At 42.2% G+C, this 23,831-nt stretch overlaps 2 protein-coding genes across 4 annotated transcripts in view; both read right to left on the reverse strand.

Moving 5' to 3' along the window:
* Positions 1-15,955, reverse strand: part of nacc2 (NACC family member 2) — a 29,939-nt gene extending 13,984 nt beyond the window's left edge. Inside the window, exon 1 of one of the 3 annotated variants that reach the window (XM_076163526.1) lies at positions 15,868-15,955. The gene's annotated coding sequence lies outside the window, so the exon portion shown is untranslated. Of the gene's footprint in view, positions 1-11,144; positions 11,633-15,867 lie in introns of those variants that run through there. The other 2 variants (XM_076163524.1, XM_076163523.1) reach the window with 2 other exon arrangements.
* tmem250 (transmembrane protein 250) lies at positions 15,322-16,897 on the reverse strand. Its single transcript, XM_076163527.1, has 2 exons — positions 16,720-16,897; positions 15,322-16,201 (listed from the first exon to the last, which is right to left on the reverse strand). The coding sequence occupies exon 2, from the start codon at positions 15,964-15,966 to the stop codon at positions 15,547-15,549; it is 420 nt and encodes a 139-aa protein (XP_076019642.1). The 5' UTR covers positions 15,967-16,201; positions 16,720-16,897; the 3' UTR covers positions 15,322-15,546.
* Between the last annotated feature and the right edge of the window lie 6,934 nt (positions 16,898-23,831).

A 23,831-nucleotide genomic window follows, 5' to 3' on the forward strand; every position in this document is an offset into this window, starting at 1 on the left:
AAGCAGATATTTTGCTGCCTTTTCCTGTTTGGTAATTTCATAGCTTGCCACGACATTGCTCGCACCACAAATGGCTGATGGAGCACCTTAGAGGGGATTGTCAGATATAAAAACTGGTGTCACAGTGCAATTTCGGTGTCAAAATTAGATTTGTATGCTGCCACCTACTCAGCCTAGGTCTTGGGGTAAAGTGCTGGCAGTGCCTCTAATTGTGCCCACATTGAATCTGTCAATAAAACACGTGACGACATTTCAGGGAGGCTGAGCTTTGTCAATGTGATATTAATTCTTTTCAGTAACAAAGCAAATCAAGACGGGCTGTAATTATGCAGCTTCACTCCATGTGTTTGTTAATTGTGCGGCTGAGGCCAAAAAAAAAAAGAAAATCTAAAATCAAAGTCGGTTTCCTAATCAAAATAGTCAAGAATCAGAATTGGAATGTATTCGCTAAGTAGCAAGTATGAGGATTATATTTGTATGTTTCATTACATGTGCTCACATACACTGTAAATACACAGATTTGCCATAAATTCACAACAAAAGGGAGCAGCAAACAAAACAATAAGCACTAAATATTAAACCTAATCTGAGTTTTGATTGTTTTATTTGATCCATCCTGACTACTCAGAGCAATGACCGTAGCACCAACTCGAGCTCCGCAGTCTAGTGCCTTGCTAAAGGGCAAAGGCAGGAGCATTAACCAACTGCGCATTTAAATGTCGGTGGGGGGGGGGAGCGAGAGAAGACAGAGGAAAAACCGTGCAACCCACGGAGGGAAAACACAGAAAATCTCCGTCCTCGTCTGAAACCAAAGATACTTGGTGCCAACTTGTCTTCTGTCAGGCGGAGATACGCACTAACATGTTACTTTGCAGCAGGAGATATACGGTTACAAATGCAACAACGAACAAGACTGGATTTGTTTGGGTCAAATTTAATAGTTGTGCCATTATGTAGTTATTCTATCGGCTGTTCGTCTCTGCCGTCATGTGTAAATGTTTAATTGTCGGGCACTTTACTGTGATAATTTGCAGTATCATTGCCAGGGCGCTCATATAAGTTAGTATGTTTAATGCGCCGTTATAATGCAGCAAATAAAAGTGAACTGAAGCTGTGGATAAAATGATCAAAGTTAGTGGTTTGTGCGGTTACAGTGTGTGGAGCATTATACATTTCCAGAAAATTGAATTCATTTATTTATTTATTTATTTTAAAAGGGCATCGTCAGCCCTTGGCATCGGTACAGCCGGTGTTGTATTCCATCTCAAGGTCGTCGGTTTGACTCTTGGGAGAAGCTTTCATGGTACCTGGACCGTTCCTCCTCCATTACATTACAGCGAGCGGGCCGTGGCAGGGAGAGTATTACTTTGAGGTGATAGGGGACGGGTTGGGTTTTGTGTGTGTGTGTGTGTGTGTTTTTTGTTTTATTTTTGGCTGTTACCGATGCCAGCCTTTATAGCACCTTGATAATTTATTCCTGCATGCCCAATTACAACAGTCGTGTAGCTGTGTCACTGCTGCGCTAGTGCTCCTGGCCACGAAATTATAGATCTGCAGAGATCTGATACCCAGGCACGGGCACATACGCTGCTGCGCCCGGGCTTTTGAACCGCAAAAAAAAAGAAAATACGACCCGAAAATCTTCATTTTCGATGCTCCTTCATGTGACCTTCACCTCAGGATAACAGCGGCCGCCAGACAGCCTGCAGAGCGCCAGTGACAGCCACACACAAGGACTGCAACTAAGTTAGCAGGGAGATTGATGTATTTGCATGTGCGCCTGTGTGTGTGTGTGTAATGGTTGTGACAAACACTTTGTATTTGTTCCAAGCATGATTTGATTTTCATGGTACATGAATCAGTAAGACCTCGGGAGGAAGCAGCATGAAATGAAAGCGTGTCAACGTGCTTCCTGGCTGCTGCTTACAGACAAAGATGATAGTGCATATCAACCATACAGATGAGATATATCACAGCTACACCATGGCAACTGCATGCAAAGTGAGAGAAAACACGCAGGATCTGTGCCTATAAACAAGCTCCAGCCTGCCAAGATGCTGTATTACTGTCTTATTGAGTCCCACAGGCATTAGAGAGGGACCACTCTGACTCTACACTGTATGAGTCAGCACACATTACAATGCTGATGTAAAGAACAGATATGCAAAATGGACACCTACTACAGACAAAAGGCAGCGAGAACAGTCAGAAGTGAAACGCTCGACACTTAAGACTTTGGAAACGCTGACAATGTAACAGTTTGTGCGAAATGTGTTAGAAGGGAGTTGTGTGCGATGAGTGTTGTGTGATGTTTTCCACTCACTGGGATGAATAGAGATTTTCTACTAGCACCGACATATATACGGTGGATGTATTTAGACTGTGAGCGTTCAGATTGGTCTAATCTTATTTTGTATCTGCCAAATAGGGAAGCGACAAATACTTAGTCACACTGACAAATAAAGTAGAAGAAGAAAGTTACATAGAAGAGGAAGAAATGTAGAAAAATAAATAAATTACTGAATTAAAATGAAATGAAAGCTCCTTTTTTTTTTTTTTTTTTTTTAAATCGTGTTTCATGTTGAAGACAAATGAAACTGACTGAAGTGTGTCTTCAAAACCGCACACAGTTTAGACAGCACAAAAAAAACGACAACAAATGACAAACTTGTTCATAAATTAAGCTCTAACACTGAGGGGAGGACGGTTGGTTCAGTATTCTGTAGCACGTTTCAATAAGGCTGCATGGGCACAAACATGCAAGGTTACTCAGAAACACCAAAGGTGGCCGTCGTTGCCTCGATCCCTTTGGATGGCTCATGGCTGAAGCGACTAAGGGCACAGCGCCATCCATCAGATTAAAACGCTTTGCGAGCCCGAGCCTTTTCTGGTGTACACAGATAAAACTCTCCCTGGAAAATGGCCAGAGCAGGCTGCCATTTGTACGTAGTCAATGTTATCGACCATCTACCTTCTGCTAAAGCCTTCTGTAACTCGTACAAATGGTGATGTAATGGCTTCAAATATATGCTTTTGTCCGCGCGTTCCTCTTTATTTCCAGTTGCGGTTTTTCTTCTCTGCTTCTCTAAGCATTCTTCACAAAACAATTATAATCTAAACTTTAATATTGCAGCCGATACAGAATACACACTTGATTTGATAAGCGTACTTAATATACAACTGAAGGGTGTCAATCTAAATTTATGAAGAGGATTGTTCATATTCAATGTCGGTCCAATTGTTTCAGTCTTTTTCTGACAAAATGTTCCTTTCATCTTTCTGCACAAATAACATTGGACTGCAGCAGATGGATCACTTGCTGTACACTTAAAATGGCAAAAACAAGTTTAGTTGAGTTTTCATTGCCTTAATTAAAATGAGAGGCGATAATAACCAAACTTTGAACACCTAATGTTGTTATTTCAGAGTATTCCACAGTCTGACACATGCGTTGCCCAAAATGGCAAAAACAACACATCAGTCAGCATCGATGCTCCATTCTGTGAAGGCAAACACACACAGATATGCTGTAGAAACGCCCGCTGCACTAATCAACTGATTAACTCGTGTATATTTTTGTGTTCGAGCCGACCAAAGTAAATCCAACCCCTCGCTTGAAAACATTACATTAGCGAAACAATAAGCTGTTTCATATCACAATCGTGCAAGATTAAGGGAAATGTCTTATGACTCGCCGCAAAGACGTCCCATGACACGCAACATTTTCAAATATAGCGCAACACATACACTTCTGAGTTTATACACCTCCCCCCCCCCCCCCTCTCTCGCGCACGCCCCCCGCCTCACGCACACATGGACATTTTAATGTGACCTAAGAAGCCCCCAGTCAGCACCGGAGAGCGTGCGAGCTCCACATATACATGTGCTCGAATAACACGTCACCTTGGGTAACCTCGCGACCCTGTTAAAACACTGAAAAGGGTCTCGGCTGCTCTGAGTGAGGAGAGTTTGTCCCTCGCCGTCTCCGGTCGCGGTTGAGTAAGCAGCATTGGAAATAGGCGGGTCCCTAACGCACAGCAGCAGCAGCAGCAGCAGCCTGAAAACTCTCCAAGATGGATTCATATAGAGACGGGTGGCGAAACATGAAGCGTCGGCCCAGTTACTGTACTCATTGAACCATTCAGGGGTCATTCCATGGTTGGTTCAGAATGAAAAAGAGATAAAAATGAGGGATTCTTTTTAGTAGAATGGTATTCCAGTCCACAGCAAAGTGCAAGACAATCTTACACAACACTGCCAAGATGCATTGAAGCTGCTTCTCTGGTGGCCCGTCCGTCCATCCACCATTCGTGTTAGGAAGGAGCAGATTTACGATCGCCACAACACGCTGTAATTCAGTAATAGGAACGGGCCGTTAAATTAAACACTGAGGTCACCCGTGACCTTGAGATTAATGTTGCCGAAGACACATCTGGAGAAGAGTGAGAGTGAGAGTGAGAGTGAAAGTGAGTCACACGCGTAAGAAATGCAAATAGGCATGTACGTTTGCCGCGCACGTTCGGTTTTCTCAGCGTTATCGTGGAACAGGCTGGAACTTTTTGTACTGCGCCGGGGGAAAAACACACACACCTACAGTGTTTTCATGCACTCATCAGCTGTGACCATCATTTATGCAACTTAAGTGCCCTGGCTGGGTAAACACAGAAATCACCTCCTATAATTCCAACAAATACGCAAAATTATACAATCTAATGCGAGCAATAAATTCCACATTTGCACACAACTTTAAATGTTGTTGTGTGTCCGAGAGATCAACCTCGTGGTCATGTTTAAGTCTGTGTGTGTATACATGTATCAGTATTACTGGTACCCTGATAATACCAAGGAGCCCACAGCACTTCAAATGTCTCTGAAGGGTTTGTTAATTAAGGGATAATTCCGAATCCTGCCAAAGAATAAACACAAAACATATGCTCGTCAAGCCAAGAAATCCACCAAACCAAGACTGTGTGTGTGTGTGTGCGTGCGTTTGTGTGGGGCGGAGAAGAAAAAAAAGTTGCATTTAGCCTCTAGAGGGATTGCGACGTAAATGAAAGCATCAGGCAGGTAATGCTGTGATTTAGCAGTAATTACTAACGCATGTAAGAGCTGTGGTGACGGGTGGGGGGGGAGCAGAGGGATGGGTGGGTGGGTGGGTGGGTGGGTGGGTGGGTGGATGGGTGGGCGCTGAGTGGTGGTGAAGGCTGTAGTGAAACATACCCGCCTCAGATTCCTGTCTTTTTCCACTCGCCCCCCCCCCCCCCACTGCAGCACTGTGCCAGGCTTTGAGGACATGGGCAGCACATACAGGACAGGTCAACATCCACAGAGGGAGAGAGAGAGAGAGAGAGGAGGAGGACGAGGAGGGGGGGGGGGCCGCTATCTACTTACCTCACTCGCTACCTTATTCTCTAATTAGTAACTTGCAATATCCTAGCAGAGGTCTTTAAGTCGAAACAAGTTTTCTGCGATTTAATTATGTGCAGAAAGAGCACGGAAAATGGAGGTGGGCAGCGCGGATGAATGCCAGCTACAGTTTGTTTTTTCTCTCGCTCTCTCTCTCTCTCTCTCTCTCTCTCTCTGTGTCTACTTTTGTGTGACTTTATTTATATGTGTGTGTCTGTGTGTGTGTGTGTGCGCGCATGTGTGCATGTGTGTCTCATTCCCAGAATTGCAGGTTCGTCTCTTGCAATACATCTAATGTCTCCTCAGTGAAACGGGAGAAAATTGAGCTTTCTATTCCGGCTATTTTGCCCTGGCGGGGGAAAATGAAGCCATTACAAAAGGTAAGGGGGATTTGAAAAGATGCTTCAAACCCACACACTTTCTCCAAAGACATTAGCTGAAGAGATGGGTTTACAATCCCGAGCCTGGACGTATTGTGATTTAAATATATATATATATATTTATATAAAGCGTAATAACATCCACATCAGGAGTCCAAAAAGTGCTCGTAGAAGCTGAACCTTTGTTGCTCCTAATGTGTTTTATAAGGCCACATATCCCTCATGAATCTTTAATGTGTTGATGCCACAAATGTAGTTCAATGAAGCAAAACAGCTTCGCATTGAAGTATAATGAAGTGCAAAATCTAATTTTCCATAATTTTCCATCCTGTTTGGGAATGTGATCTCATGACTGAATCAGAAACACATCCTTGTTATACTTCTAGGCCGCCTGTAATTCTCTGCTGTGACTACGTGCTCCTATTCATGCTGAAAATACTTGGAACAATCAAATGTGCACATGGTCCCTTTCTTTCCTCTCGCTACTCAAGCACAAATGCACAGGCACACAATAACACACGTACACACACAGACACAATCTTTTTTTCTCTGCCACAAACTCACATACACACTCGCGCACATACACACACACACACACAACACAACTGAGACATTCATGCCATGTGATCTTGCTAGGCATTATGCCAACGGCCAAACATGTCACTTACCAGAAATCTCTGCGACAGAGAAAGAACGAGAGAGGGGAGGGGGGAGGGGGGGAGAGAGAGGGGAAAAGAGAGAGAGAGAGAGATTCTGCACATTTGTCAGTTTGTTAGTGCTCCTTGTAAAGTGTAGCTACAGCACATAAACTAGGAACACGGAATTTAGCTGCTACACTTATCTGCGAAGCGCTGAGGGCAGCCAGTTCTAAGGGGAAAGACACACGCATGTGATCTTTGAGCTCTAAGATGGAATTGTTCTGCGTAACATGCCATGTTTACTGTTCATTGTCTGGATTCTTGGAAGGCTTCCTGAAAAGCGCACAAGGCCAAAGCGACGCAAGTCCACTACATTACAAGATTCCAAAGAGGTTTTCCATGTGACTGTATCTACATAATCAACCAGAGTTCATGGTGATAAATGATCCATGAAGGTGAATTAGATCTAAAGATGCCTACTTCTACGACTTCACTTTAACATTTAAGAGTGCAAAATAATGGAATGACTATCAGAATAAATTCGGTATTATGCTGAAGTCTGATCTAATTCAGGAGGCAGAGGATGGGCGTGCGTACCAAATGAGCATTAAAAGAGGAAGCGCTCTTTGACAGTCGCTGTTTACCCTAGAAACAGTGGCACACAAGTAATGACGTTCCAAATCATTAGTAACACATTAGGCCTTGTTTCCAAATCATACAACGTTTAAAATGCTGGTGCCCGCTGAGCCCTTAAGCACATAGCGTCAGAGGAGAGCCAGACGCCTCACGGTTTGACAAAAATGGGCAGCAGTCTTTTTTTCTGCAATTCTGACACATGGCTGTAAACTACTAACCTATTCAGCCTTGTTGGAGGCATGCGCTCTAATGACTGCTCGTCTAAGTTAACTATTGATTCATGTAGTCATTTGCCTGGTAGCTATATGAGTTTGCAGACAGTCCCCTGAGGAACATTGGCGATTTAGACCTAATTTAATTTATATAAGGAAATCTATGTCTCTGCTGCCAAACTTACCAATTATAAGTGTGATTTATAAGTGACACCTAACGTTACTTGGATTGTAATAGGGAAGTGTGTGGACAGGTTAAGGTCAGTGAGGTTTTGCCTCTTTGTTCACTGTTAATTAGCATTTCTCAACTTTATGGTTTGCATTCTGAAGCCTGAAGTATGATCGGAAGCTTTCCTTCTATAATTAAGGCTGTTTTTCATATAGTTCATGTATGTTGTCTTTTTCATTTCCTGCGTGAACAGATATGAACCTCATTTATGCATTACTTTACTATGCTACTCATCCACAGTAGCTCACTGGACAACTACAGCAGAATAATCTATGGATTGAAGAGCAACACAAACAAACAAAACAGCCTTTTTTTGGCAAATTGTCTCGCATCCATTTGTCTGTCTGGTACATGGAATAGCTTCTTTTGTTGTCTTCTGAAAAACGATACAAGAGGCAAAAAGCACATGACAAAAAAAAAAACATTGTGTGACCCACAGCATTAAAAATGCCAAACTGACCTGCATACTTTAGCGTGATTTGCAACCCCATTATTATTGTTGTCACCTCAGGGGACAAGGATAAATCACTGTGGGCTGCACTGTGGCCATGAAATGTATATAAAACTACAATAAGATCTATTACCCACACTGGATTTCTCTTTGCAAATAAGGTGACTCTTTACAATAACATGCCAAGCAGTCCAAGAATAGCAGCAGCATTTTTTAGTCACTGTGCTTAACTAAAACAGGAAACTTGCCCCAGATGAGGTAGGAAGACTCATGCATAAGGACATGATGCATGACTTGCACTTTGCCACATATCATGGACAGTGACTCATCACTGAAGAGAGGCAAACATACACACCACACACCCAAGCATAAGCACACACACACACACACACACACACACACATATATAGAAGTGTGCTTTGTGTACCGAGCAGGAGAGCACACAGAGAGCAAATGAATAGTGCTAAGGTCCTTTTCAAACTGCCTCTCTGTAGTGTGGCTATGGTACTTAAACACAATGGGAAAGTTTCCAGACTTTAAAACTAGTCTGGGTCAATAAACGTCATTTAATAAAGCAAATTACTTCCAAGAAAAGATTGCGTTCTTTTTTTTTCACATCAATAACACTCAGTCGGGGGGCGTCTCGCTAAAGACAACATCTTCGAAAATTAAGGACTAACCTCAAGGATTTGATGGGAAAGAATTTTTCACTTTGAGTTCTGATTCTTAATCGAAAAACCACCCTTGGGTGACTTTATCCAAATTCTCCATGAGTTCATAGAATCACAGCTAATGCCACACAAACTTTGTATCGCACAATGCACTGGAGGAATTTTATAGAGGTTGTAACCCGACAGAGCCTTTTTTTATTGTGTATCTTTCCGCGTGAAGAGACAACATTGACTCGTGGTCTTTTATGAGCCTAACTAGAGATGAGGCAAGAAAACTAGAGGCCAGCACCTCGCAAATCGTTGCTTTTCACCCCGTTTTACCCTGTGTGTGTGTGTACGTGTGTGTGTGTATCTGCGCCAGTCACACAGGAATCTGTGTTGTCGTTTTCTCTCCTCGACACTCCCCACTCGCACAGCCCCGGGCCCCCTTGTGGAATGTTGTATAGTATGAGGCCTATGGAGGAAGGGCATCCCGGGACACGGCACAAGTACACACACACACACACACACACACACACACACACACACACACACACACACACACACACACACACACACACACACACGTAGAAGGAGACATGCAAACATACACACACACACACACACACACAAGCACAGACAAATACAGCTGTTGAAAGCCATCACAAACCTTTGGCAGAAGTCCAATTGAAAGAGGATTGGTGTTAGAAGGCCTCCGTTTAGAAAGAAAGAGGAGGGAAAAAAAAGTCCTACACATTTTTCCATGTATGTCGTGTTAAACACTGAAGATAGAAACTTGGCAGTACAAACCCACATTACCCTGAAATGATTTCCCCGCAGTGGGCAGGGGGAGGGGTGGATCATAAACTACCTGGATAAAAGCTGTCTTTGTGCTGCCTTGGGGCTGGCAGGTACACCTATGGATACACACACTGATTTATTTATTCAAAGGGGAAACTGTTCCTTTTATCGCCACATTATTTCTGCATGATAGAGAGACAAACAGATGGGCGATCTTTTTTTTTTTTTTTTAAATCACTGATTTGGGATTCCAAACTGTAAAACGGTCAGGGGACACGGTTTTCAACAAGCTGTGAACTTCACACACTACCACTTAAATGATTCACATGACAGATATGTGTGAAGTCGCCCCGCTTTGAGCTACCGTTTTACTCACAGCATACCGTATATGGCACCTGTTGGGGGTGGGGGGGTTGAACTTGGATGCGTACACACTTAAGACAGCGGCTCGCCTGTTGGACCACATGACATATATGAGACATAGACCGTGACGAACTTGCAAATTTCTGGGAGTTTTTCGTAGTCATCTTGAAAATAAACCCTCAGCATAACAGAGACTGAAAAAAAGAGAGCAATGGTGTGTGTGTGTGTGTGTGTGTGTGTGTGTGTGTGTGCGTGTGTGTGTGTGTGTAACGGAGAGGGAAGGAAAGTGACAGGAAATGAAGACATTGCCACAAGCTACACACTGGCTAGCCACATAGTGCACCAATGCAGGAGAGGAGGCATTGTAAGTATGAAGTCAGATGTCATTCTCACAGGGTTCATGTCAGGCAAACGATGTCTCAACACACACACACACACGCACGCACACACAGTGTTAACACAACACTGACATGAATAAACAAAGCTCCTTTTGGCTTGGGACTTAAATGTGATTAAATACCAGTTTGTGTTTTCTTACCATTTTGACTATTTAAGGTTTCATTTCTACTATCGTGAAAATCTAAATCGGGTACATTAAATTAATTAACCTACAGACAAATTAGTGGTACATCTCTTGGATTTAGATCAATAAAGGACCAGTGAAGACATTTGTAGATCCACCACGCGAGTATATAACATATCTATATTTGAGCACTTTAATTCAAACTATAAGTAGACTTATGACATAATGCCTGTAACACTGGCAGCACTGATAGGGCAGCATATGCTTTGACACTCCATCTCCTGTATAAATCATGCAGTATATTCCACTACAATGGGTGCATTATGGGTGGAGATTTTTAGTTTTGACTTGATTCTTAAAAAACAAACACGATACTAAACTAATAACACCAGCAGAGCATCCGAGTGCTTTAAAGTGCTTCCCGGGTATTATTATCATTATTAAAACATAATCTAAAGACTAAACATTTCCATCATCAGTAAACATTATCAGTATGCGTGTTGAAATTCTTCCAGTGGCGCGTAGGAATTACAATTCCCCCTCCAACCACACACACACACACACACACACACGTCTAACAAATGTTATCAATTCGTGAGAAATGACTTGAGAAGGGAAAGTTTGGTAGCGTAAGTGAAGTTTAGCGGTCATGTAGCTGGATAGCAGCTGGGTAGTCGCGGGGAGGTAACTGGCCGATATCAAGAGAGAGAAGCGAGAAGCGAGGGGGAATAATGCAATGCATGCTTCCAACCTATGCGTCATACAAATCAGACAGTGTAAACATCCAGCACAGGCAGAGAGACAGACGGACAGACAGACGGACAGAAAGAAAGCGAGACAGTGAGGGATATTTACCCGAAATGTCGCTCCTCCATAAAAATGCGGCTGTCAGCTCGGCGCAGATGTGGTTGAGCTTTATGTTCGGTCGGATGTGTGTAAAGTTTGCGGGGTGTAAGGCAGGCCCGGGCTGGCGCTCGCTCTCTCTCTCTCTCGCTCGCTCGCTCTCTCTCTCTCTCCTTCTCCCTCTATCAGTCTGCTCCCGTGTTAGTGCTCGTCCCCCATCTCACTCACTCTCTCTCTCTCACTCACACTCACACACACACACTCCCCCCCTCTCTCTCCCTCTCTTTGCTTCTGTCCTTTTTGCAGGAAGTGAACGCCGCTCACATGAACAGTGTGCGGACTTGCGAGCAGCCTGACATCATGCACCATATTCCGTAAAGAGTTTTTTTTAAAGACACAGACATGGAAGCAGGAACAGCCAGCTTACTGTACACACACACACACACACACACACACACACACACACCGCCTCGCTGTAGAACCTCCAAGCGCCGCGGCTATATACTGTATCATGCGCCTTTACGGACACATGAACCCGCTGCACTCTCTGCTTAAAGGTGCAGCCTATGTGTGTGTCTTTGTGTGTCGGGGGGGAACTCGGGCTCTGTTGTTGGGATCAAAAACAACACAACAACGCGGGAGGTGAACCGGCTCTATAAATAGAACAGGGGACCCCTTGTGCTCTCTAAAGTAAATTTACATGTGTGGTCACCTCGCGTGTCCTTAAGTGATCACGGCTCAGGCTGCTGCACTGTGCGCATGTGTGTGTGTGTGTGTGTGCTGCTCTGCTGAGGGCGAAGCGCCAACTGCTGGGGATGTGACCTCAGGTCAACTTGTCTGCAGGCACATAACATCACACTTTCCCTTATAGCTCACTCATTCAGCCAGTTCTCTCTCACACACACACACACACACACACACACACACACACACACACACACACACACACACACACACACACACACACACACACACACACACAGTTCAGTTCAGTTCAGTTCACCATTTCTTATATTTAATGTTATATGGAATTTGTCTTTTTAAACTAGTGTATTTGGAAAACACGTTATAATAAATGCTGTAAGAATGAAAACAAATTAAAGAGGCAAATGTAGGGTTAAAGCAACAAAAAAGTGAAGAGGAAAAAGGGGAAATTTAATCACGGGCAAACCTGAGGATTGGAATAAAATAAGACAAAACTATAAACAGCATTAGGATTTGAAAAAGTTTGAAGGTGGCTTTAAAGTTCCCAAAGCTAAAGCAGGCACACGTTCCTCCAACAGGGTATTTGAAAGCTGGGAACAGCCTGTTCCTAAGGTGACAGGTCGATACAGTCAGGACTCCTGGCTGTTCTGAACAGAAGATCCCGGGCTGTGATCTGGCTCACAGGTGTCACTCAGTTCAACGCCAAGCACCTTGAGTGTACAATTACCTGGGAACCAGTGCAGGGTGGCGAATACAAGGGAGGTTTAATCACAAATCAGTAAGTTAAAGTAGAAAGTCTCATAAAATGGAATTACCAATGCACTTGTACTTCAAAATTCTACATACATACATACATACATACATACATACATACAGCCTCTGCCTAATCCCATGGTGACCTAAATTTCCTATAATGTATCTGCCTTTGTCACTTATCTCTTGTATGAAACTTGCTCTCCTACATTCAAGTGTTTTGTTATCACGTGTGCAATTGCAGTTTATCACTGCACTGCACAATGTCACTGTGTTAAATTGATTTTGATCTTTCATTCTCTATCTTTAATGTGTAAAATCGCAACTTTGAGTTTTATGTCAGGATCCACGTACAGCTTAGTCCTCATGTTGCTCTGCAGGGTCATAGTGGGGTGTTGGGCACTAAATAGTGGTTTTATAGTGTCTTTATTATACCTCATGTTATTCTGTATCTTACTTGGTGCAACCATAATAGTCCTATAGTGACTGGCATGTGACTGTAGTGCTCAATCGTGACTTTATAATGATCTTACTGTACTTTGGCCTATATGGTGTTTATATCTCCTGTCACAGCAGCAGCATAATGATCCTGTGACACTTACCTAGAAGATTAGAAGCCTGTCTTTTGATATTCCAACACTCCATTGTTCAGTCAAAACTAAAACTGCAGCCTGAGAAAGTAGAAGGTGAATCATTCTACTGCAAGCAGGCAATCCTCAAGTGGAATCACCAGTTTCTGATTCACTCAAAGTGTTATTGCGTACATCCAGAAAGTAATTAGTGCTATTTCATCTCATGTTTTATATATTTCACGTCCTGTTAACCTCAAGATTTGTGCTGGCAGACGGAAACTAAACACAGGGAAAACTTCAACGCGGATCTGTGAATAAGACACAAACATGGAAACCTCCACCAAGAGAGAATTTAAACCACATAAATAGGATCAGCTGTTTAATGCCCACACAGGTGCTTTCACTTATCCTGGTTAGACCTCTGCTCAGGTTCAGGTGGGGTGGAGCTGTGCGGGAAACAGATCAAATCGGATTTATCAAACACACGAGTGACTAATCACGTTAGCAATGGCTGCATTTCATTTGGGCATGCTTGACTCCAAGGTCTTGGTACTGTATATGTTGGCTCTCTGACACGCCAATGTACAAGGGAGACATCAGTTGTAGTCCAAATGTCCACTTTCAGGGACATTGTTTAGGTGCATTTACTAATAAGAATGACAAAGGTATACATTGTGCGTTTGTAACATAGGAATGGAAGTAACTAATGCATAAAAGTGTCAATCAATCTCAGCCTGTAGACCACTGTAGAGTCGAGAAAAGAGCTCTTATCAGCCACAGTGAGTGAAAACACCTGTGTGGGCTGAACCATCTGCCTCTAATGGCTTTTATGTTAAACATTTACTGTGATATATTAACATCAAAACAGCCAATGGGCTGTCAGACTTGAACTGGCTTAGAGTTTGTGGCATATGATGCGTTTATCCTCCGAACAATAGGTTATTGTTGCCCCATGATTATCCATTTACAGCCCGAGGCCATACCAGTTTCAACAATCTCAGTCCTGGTCGATGTAAGCTTATATCTAAAGACAGCATCTTGATAAAACTACAGCCTCTTCTGATTATATTCCTGTCCTAACCAATAATACAAGAAACTCCTACCTGTGTCACTTATGTCCCCAGGAGACACACTGACAGTTAATGTGTTGAGTTCAAATCAACCACTGTGACCCACTTTTCCCATGGAACAATGCCACCAGGTAAGAATAAAGAAGGCCTCTTTCAGGGCTTTCACCTCTTGTCCGATCCTGTGAGCATGCTTCATGCCACGTGAAACAAGAGGCTATATAAGATGTTTGGGGCACAGCCATTTCCATTGTTACACTTGGCAAGAAACAGCAGCTTCTCGTTGTTTGGTGATTGTGTGTAAAGGTTAGCTAAACAGAGAAGTCTGTCACCGACGCTAAGAAACCATGTGAAGAGCAACTGATGGAACACTTGACCCAAAGCCATTCTAAAGATGAACCTTGAAACTTGAGGCACGCAATCATGGTTGTGAGACAACACGGCAAGTAAACACAACCGTCAAATCTATATATCTATGTCTATATCTATAAAGAACAACACATTGGGTTAACAGAAGATTTATTAAATAATTTTACAAAAAGACTTTATGTATGTAATTTATATCTCCTCCTCTCCCACAAAACATTATCCACACTATCGTTGACGACGTCACCTTTTTGGTCAGTTCATTCAACATAAATTATATAATCTTTATGTGTGCCTCTATTGTGCATAATCACAAGAATGTATGTACACACATGTTCCTGCGAGTACTCTGTAGAATCTGACATAAGGCTCGTCTCAGCCTGGGAAACAGTACACCTCTGCAATTTGCACGCCACCTTGCATCATTTTGGCACAAATCAGTCATATGTCAAGTCACGTCTCCTGTCACTGAATTTGACATTCATGTTAAGGATGTGAATTTTCCATCACGCTAAGCAAATAAGAGCTTCCCACATGCACTCCAAGCTTCCAAACCGAAGACCATAATATATACCATATCTATTGGTGTAACAGAAATATTATGAACCATGTTACCCCGCTGTCATACATAATTATGCATCGTCAACTTGAGGTAATTCATAATTTTGTGTAGAAACCATTTAGCTCTGCGCAAAATATATAGGGTCAACATTTTTAGAGCGACTGTCCACTATAATACTAACACTAAATACAACAGATTGTTATTAGATCTATTATATCAGCAGACTAAAATTACTATGTTTAATGAAGTGATGTCAGAAGCTTCCTTCAGTCAGTGCTAATAGTGGACGTTGTATCGTAAAACCACATAATGCTCCAAGTTATTAAATTAGGTGAATACAGAATCCACATTACACACTTCTACATTTTCCTTGGCAAATCCTATGGCAGCTACATGTCCACAAACACCATGAAGCACCAGCCCAGCCCTCCCACCAGGAACATGGTGATCTGCATGCTGTAGATGATCAGGTCATTAAGCAACCCAAAGTCCAGGCGCCGGTGCCCTAACAAAAGCAGAATGACAGACAGCTTGTACTGCAAGCGGAGGAGTACGCGTACGCTGACGTACTGCAAGAAGAAGAGAGCAGAGAGCGCCACCCACAGCAGAGAGGTCAGAAGGCTGCAGCCAAAGTAGAGGAGGAAACGGAGGAAGCTGTACATGCAACGTGAGCGCAGGTAGAGGTCGAAGTTATTGTACTTGGAGCGCACCAGCTGGGTAGTGTGCGCCGACCCACAGGCCGAGTGCATGCAGGTGGTGTGTGGCCCATGGAAGCTGCGCACCCGCCGAGGAATGGGGATCACAGGCATGAGGGGGCTACCGGAGCCCTAATCAGCACACGGGAGTCCCAGGAACAGGCCAAGTCCTCCGTGAGAGCTGCTGTGACGGACGCAGCCAGCATCATTAGGTACGTGAGCCCAGTTTGACTCTAGAGGAGCCCCGACATAGGATGCTGGATGATGAAGACGTCCTGGGAAACGACACGAAATTCCACTCAGCAAGGTTTTCTGTTGATTGGGGTGGACATCAAAATGCAGCAGGATCCTGTGAAGAAAATAGATTTGTGTTAGTAATGCATTTACAGTATCTACATGCACACAGAATTCCTTTAATTTAAATTATAAAAGCACTTAAATACTATATATATTAAGATTGAACATGCATGATATGAGTACTTTTAAACAACCTACATGAGGTAGCCTAACGGTTGTGTATGTATGCGTGTGTAGAATATAGTGCCAGGCAGATTTTGACTCTTATTATTCCAAAATATTATGAGCAATTAGACTAAAATTAGACTTAAATTACTTTACTGGGATTTGAAATGCAGGCCTACGTACATGATCGATTCCCTCAAGCTGAAAATAAATACTACTCACATCACTTTGATATTGGGTGTAAATATAAAGTTTAACGGACATATCATCCTACATCTGATCTAAGGAAAACTGTGGTGCCATATTTGCGCGTACATTTCACGCAAATACGTCTTTTATTCCACACGTACGTACAGAAATAGCAAGTGATCATGCAGAATGAGTGCAAGCCACCATGTAATTTACCAGATCTTTCTCTCCACAACAAACAGCTGCTGATCGATTCTCACTCTGGATCATTCAATTGCATCTCAGCAGGTGGATGTAAAATAAACACATCCAGGGGTTTTTAATTCTGTACCAAATATAGCGACGGTGAAGCGCCGGTGACTGCGCGTCCGGTCGCAAAATAAACGAGTCATCCTGCTGTGACGTCAGCTGCTCACTTAAAGGGGAAGTGCCACTAGTTTACGTGCAGCCCCAAGTGTGTTTTCCTGTTGCTAAAGTTTCGTTTTGTACGCTAGATAATTGTTTTTAACAGCGGTGATTGATGATGATGATCTTGATTTATGTCCCACAGCGCCCCCACAGGTTCAAAACAGACCATAACGCCACATTTAGATATCTGTAACATTTCCTCAGCATAACTCCAAGACTGAATAGCACAAATTAAAAAGTAGGATTTACGATGTATTCTATTAAACAAAGGACGTATTATAATTAGGGATATATGTCTCGAATTTTGTATTTCAATTCGCAATAATATAGTTGCCACGGTGCACAAGTAATGAGTATTGTACCATCGCAACACAGCAACCCTAATGCAAGAGCTCTGATTGTACCTGCAGCATTATGGGTATGAGATACAAGTGCGTGTGTGTATCGTGATCTGTGAATTTCAAAACTTATGATTTGATTGTGTGTGTGCCTCATAATCTCACTCTAGTTTAACTCCAGCGTATCATGTAACCTTCACTGCTAGATGGATGTGTGGCCGAATGATTACAGCTCAGCTATCTGTCAGCAAGCCAGATGGCAGCAGGTGAAGATAAATCATCAATACAACGGGTATCAAAAGTGTTTACTTGTTAATGGCGTCCTGTGTCATCTCGCCAATGATATACAGCTATATTATGCAAAATTAGAAAAACAAACCTTATAATATTTAATCAAATATACATAAATCTGTCGCTCCGGCTGAATAAATTCACCCCAGACCTTGAGTTCACATTATGATCGCTTTTAGTAATGAAATCCATATCTTAATAATTTGAGTGGCAGCCAAAGACTTGATGTCAGCTCCGGCCATAGAGACAAGACTTTACCTCAACAGAACTGACAATATAAATTGAAATGGAGAATAGTTTCACCAACCACAAGAAAGCGCTCAGTGTCACTGGATGTCTACTGAGTGCTTTTGATTATGAGTCAATGGAGATTTGTATGTTTAATGAAACTATTATTCCTTTGATGTTCTATTCGCATAACAGGAACATTGTGTAATACATAAAACAGTAAGTCAAAAAAGGGCAACACTTACCTAAGCCATTTTACAAAACACTGCGTAAGAGACAAATCTCATTGCAAGAGAAGAATTGTGCGACGGTAACAACCACAAAAACTGCAAAGCAAGACGTATGTTTCTAATTTATAGTTATGGGGCCAGACCTCAAATCATAGAGCCGGCAGGGTTGCATGGTGGTCTATTCTTCGCTAAGGTCAGGCCAGGCAATCAAAGCTGAAATCAAATAATGAGTTTATCATACTAGTTTAGAAGTCAAATGTCTGAATGCGATTCACAGGCTCATCTTCAAAGCTATGATAAGAATTTTTGTCAACCAGAGCCAAATGACTTTGACACCCACACAAGCATCCACAATTAGTGCTTTATAAAGATTGTTATTGCATGCCATTGTCCTGAAATAATGATTTTTCATATTTTCCACAAAGACCTTCTGTAGAGATGTTTGTATTGCTCAAGGTTATGCCGGAGAGCCTGGACTACAAAGAGGGCGGGAGAGCTGTATTCACTGTGTCCCTTACCTGTATCAAGCAGGTTGAGTCTGCAGCTGCTACTGAACATTACACTTACATTAGGTGGAATTGGGAGGGATCTGCTGCTGTTGACTGCATTTCACCGAACAAAAGGAACTACAATATATAGATTAATAAAGAATATTTGTGGTTTTGTTTCCACTATTCCCACTTTGGTGTTTTAAGCCATGTTCATTAAGGTATAGATGTGTTACATTACATTACATTACATTACGATCATTTAGCAGACGCTTTTATCCAAAGCGACTTACAATAAGTGTGTTCAACAAAGGTAGATAAAAGAACTTCAGGTCACAAGAAATCGTAAGCGCATTTCCTTCCTAAACCAACAGCTAAGAGCATAACTAGAGCTAGAGCAGAAGTGCAATAAGTTAGGTACTATGATGAATGAGAAAAAAGGACAAATTAGATATGAAAGATTAGAGTTGTTGAATGAACACAAAATCAGCAAACCAAAGTTGTTTTTCTGACTAAAGTGTTTCATTGAAACACTTTTGTTGGAACACCTCATCTTTGAACACCCAAGGCCTCTCAGCAAAAGAGTTTCCTTCTTTAGTCTGGATCATTGTCACTCTGAGACCGAAACTTGCTTTGCGAGTTGTTGCGGTTCTGATCCCAGCTGAATTGATTCATTTTGGATGGAAACAGTCCTGAACCATCTCCCTGAGGATAGCCACTATAATGGGCTGCAGCATTTTGTGGTTTAAAGGTTTGTGGTTGTTGCTTAGAAAATGTCTGTCGGGTTATTCTTGCTTACCACATCCTGGTTCTCAATTTATAGATTAATGAACAAAGGTGTAAAAGAACAAGACCTATCAAAACAACTACATTGTTTCTGTGACACTTCCAAGCTACTGTAGTAAATTGAAAATGTCAGACTTTTATATGGCAAGTCATAGGTCAGACAAGGTTGCTAATTAGTTACTTGTTCCTTGACTGCCTCCTGCAATCTTGCCAAAATTTAGGACATCTGTTCCGCATCCTGCAGTCCACCGCAGATCAGCTGCTTCTTGTCAATTAGTTTTAATCAGACGAGTTGACCTATTTACAAGGTTCACTGATCAAACAGAACAAAGCAACTTTTGATTTTCAACGTGATGCCAAGTTCTAAATTGGTGCTTCACAATGATGAAAGCTCTAATTTAATTTTCTCATGGGAGGACAGACCTACATTAGAGGCACATTTTCTCAGCCCTTTCCCCCTATAAATGTTCATTCAAAATATTAGGTAAGATACATTGACTTTAATGTCTTTGCCAAGAGGCTGTAATTTGTCTTTTTCCATGATTCCACCATTCTGTTTTATTTTATAGAACTCTTCGGGGCATTTTCACGTATTCATTATTATTAACAGATGAATCTCAACACGGGAAGCGTTTACATTTATAGCCACTTGGGGACGCTGTTTGCTCAGGTTTCACTCTATGCTTTGCAAACCCAGTGAGGATCACATTCAAGGGCATGCTTTTCCCTCTATATGGGCATATTTGAACAATATCCAACTCCTGTGTTATTACTTTTTTGATAAATGGACGGATACAGCACTATTACAGCTGAGAACGTCGGTGAAATGGTGCCAAGTTTAGATGTTGCCACTGCATCTGGTTAATAAATGCATCCGAGCTGAGGAAGCTCCTCTGTCTGCCTCCATTATCAAGAAAAACGATGTCAATAAAGTGGACGCTGGTGATTTGGGTTTCCAAGTGCCCTCGTAAAGGCTGCATACTGGTTCTAATCATGCATTATAGCAATATTATTGACTCATATTTTGCTTCTCTAAAACATGAAGACCTTTAGTGTATTGCCTCATCTCTCTGAAGGTGGAAGCTGGTCGAGGAAAGTATTTTCTCTGCCAGGTTTTAAAGTTTTAAAGTAACTGAAGTATGGTGCCTTTAAAAATGTCATTGTCAATGCTGCTTCTCCATTCAGTGATAGATAGCACCTGAGTAAGCTGAGTCTACTTTCTGCTCGAGTTTGTAGCGGCAAAGCGGCAAATATCAATCCACAGCAAAAGCTCTTCCCAAACCTTTGCCAATACATTTGCCATCATGACCCACAGAGTGTCTACAGTAAGCAAGATTAAAGGAGAAAGATGTCAAAATCTTCTTTGACTCCTCCAAATGCACTTGAGTTAAATCAATTAGTTCATTAACTAAGTAGAGGTCACAGCCAATAGTTTTAGCGAAGACAAATTAAATCAATTAGGCAAGCTAATAAGATGAGAGAGACTTTAATTAGTGAAAGTTTAATCAAAGCCATGTTTGCACTGTGTTGTGTTATGAGGCAGTTCAATGGATCTCCTGATGGAAATAACCGGCGCCGATATTTTGGTCTGGCACACAACTTTGGCCGCCCGGAAATGTATGAATAGATCAGATGTTATTACTTTTTGAGTAATCAGACTTTCTGTCCCTTGCAGTTTTTTGGTGAATGTTGCTTTTGGCTTTTCTGGTGGTTTTGTGTTGCCTGTCCAGCCGTCTGAGCTGCTGTTCGTCTGCTGAGAAATGTCATTATTCACAAAATCCTCATTGAGAGAATTACATTGGAATTGAATTAGAGGAACCATAGGATAGGGCACAAAGATTCTCCTCCATGTCAGGCAGGTATGCAGTCTGGAAAACAAAGTGTCCAATTAAACTAATTAGGATTAAGATGCAGGTATGTGCATGTAGAGGCTGTTACTTCTGTTTCTTTTTTGCAATTTAACTGCCCAAAGCCCATTCAAACACCCTCAATCCTCTTAAATGTGTTTTCTTATGGTCTCACTCATTGCATGTGCCTGCGTGTGTCCGTTCGCGCAAGTGCACACATCAAGTATGTGTGCATGCGAGCATCTGTGTGTGTGCATGTATGTGTTTCGTAATCCCGTCAAGCCATCTGTTGTCGTTAAAACCTGTCCCTTTTGTACCATAGATCAAAGTTTTCATCCGGGCAGATGTTTCTTGGAATTTGTGGTATCTTAAACCAGTGCTGCTTGTACACACATTGTGATGTGTTGTGCAAAATATTAGTACCGCAAATGTGTTCAAACATTTTCAGAGCTCTAATGCAAAAATTACTGTTTACACACTGTAATTTACTTCGAGGGTTAAGGTAAAATTCACCTTGTGCTTGCAAACTGTTTTTCCGAGTGTGTTTGAAATACAGATTACACAGAGGAATTTCCTGCAGATGAATGTTGCTTTCATTTCAAAAGTCAGGTGAACGAGTCAAAGCGAGACCTTCTCCCTTTGCTTCTTTCTTGTCCTCCTTCTATGCACACACATTTTTCCCAGGATTGATCCTGGTCAGTGTTAATCCTCGTCATAAAGGGGCTAGGCTGGATTAACGTCTGATGTGGAAACAGCTGTACGGTTGGATCAGAGGCTGGAGAGAGCTGGAGGTGGAAGTGGTGGAGATGGCAGTCAGGGTTGATGGGGTTTCTGTTAGAGTTCCTAATTGTCCTTAATTAGTCAACTGCTCAAACGATTTTGGACAAAGCTTGTGTGCATGTGTCCACTTTTGGAGATACATGAGTTTCGCATAGATTATTGGACAGTTAAATACATATAGATGCTAAAACACAGTAGAGTACAATACAATCAATACTTTCAAAAGTCCTAGTTCAGATTCAGTTACTATACCAGTGCAACCAGAAAGTAGAAATAGAAATGTGTCATTTATCTGGAAATATACTTGCATCATACGTGCACAATTAATTGATTTAAGCAAGTTACTTCTAATATTCCAGCTCAAACAGCAGCATTCTGCACCCATATCTTGCCTGTGCATCTGCAGCACGAGCCTCCAATGAAGCAGCGGTCTGGCTTTTATGTTTTGCATATTTTGCATATGGGCCTGTTTCTTTCTAGTCGTGATGCATCGTGTCATTAATATGCAGGCATGATTTAGAGGGCAGGGGAGACAGGGTGGGATTAGACTTGCTTCAGTCCTTGCTTGGGTAAGGGGGGGGGGGGGTTGTTTGAAGGAGGAGGAGGTTTACATCAACAAGCCCTGATTTACGTTTGCGAACAGATGGTGAAGAAATTGCTCTGTTTGGAGAAGATGTGCAATTTATTTCAGTTGATATTGTAGAGAGAGAGAGAGAGAGAGAGAGAGAGAGAGAGAGAGAGAGAGAGAGAGAGAGAGAGGAGAGAGAGAGAGAGAGAGAGAGAGAACTCAGTCATTAAATGTATGATGGAAAATATGGAAAACTATCCCTGTCTGGGCTTTGCAGCAGCTAGCAGAACTATATAAATCCTGAATCATTTTCTTCAACTCCTGCCCAAGGGTAGACACTCATGATGTCATTAATTAGTCAGACACAAACTTCCCAAAGCCTGAACACAACTTTAGCAGGCCCAGACATCAGCAAGACGAGGAAAACCTCCCAAAAGAACCTCAACATATAAGGACCAAGTGTGCAGTCGGCGCCGGATTACTTGAAACATAACCGACTGCTGACTCCTCTTAGAAAACAAACAGTTTTCAGTTTCAGATAATACAACAAAATGGAGATGGAGAACAGCAAAAGAGTGTGAAGCAGCACCTTTCCCTGGACTATTGTTCTCGTTTTGGATTCATCTTTGGCGTCACACCCACATCACGGGCGCTGATGAAAGTCGATGGTGACATTGCAGAAAGAGAAATCTGGCACATGAGTCCTGCATCCACGCCCTCAATGTCAACCCTGCTGTCAATTATGGATCCATACAATACTATTACATCAAGTAAGTGGAAATGTGATACAGTTAACACATACAGCTTAAATCAATACATTCCTCTACGCATGCCCATCCATACACACGTACGTATATACACACTCGCACATATACTTCCTAGCATTTTTACTATGTAATTGATTTATGGAGATTCAGCCTGCAGCAGAAACCTATTGATCCCATTGAGGTGGTCTGGATGGAATATGGTGATTCGGCATTTTAACGATTAATATGTGCAAGTGCTCCTAAATGTTGTTATTTGTAGCGCGCGTGTTCAATGAACAGAGAATTTGTTAAAGCCGAGGCCTGTGATGTGTGTAAGTCAGAAAGTTTGACGCAGATTCCGAAATAGATGGAAACTAGCAGCTTCACTGTATTATTGTTTTCCAAAGTGACTGATACATGTGTTGTTTATATTTTACTAGTCTACAGAGGGAGAGAGAGGTCAATGCTAACAAGAGTCCATCGGCAAACTGCACGCCAATACAGGCAGTAAAAACTGAGATGAGTTAGAAACCTAGGGTGTGAGATGGGACTGTGTGAGTCTGTGCTCCTCCGGTGTGTGTGGGTGTGCGTCTGTGGGTGCAGCCGAATACGCGAGTG

The sequence above is a fragment of the Genypterus blacodes genome, unplaced genomic scaffold (genome assembly GCF_046128005.1).
Source record: "Genypterus blacodes isolate CSIRO-AG114 ecotype Tasmania unplaced genomic scaffold, CSIRO-AGI_Gbla_v1 ptg000133l_1, whole genome shotgun sequence".
Lineage (NCBI taxonomy): Eukaryota > Metazoa > Chordata > Actinopteri > Ophidiiformes > Ophidiidae > Genypterus > Genypterus blacodes.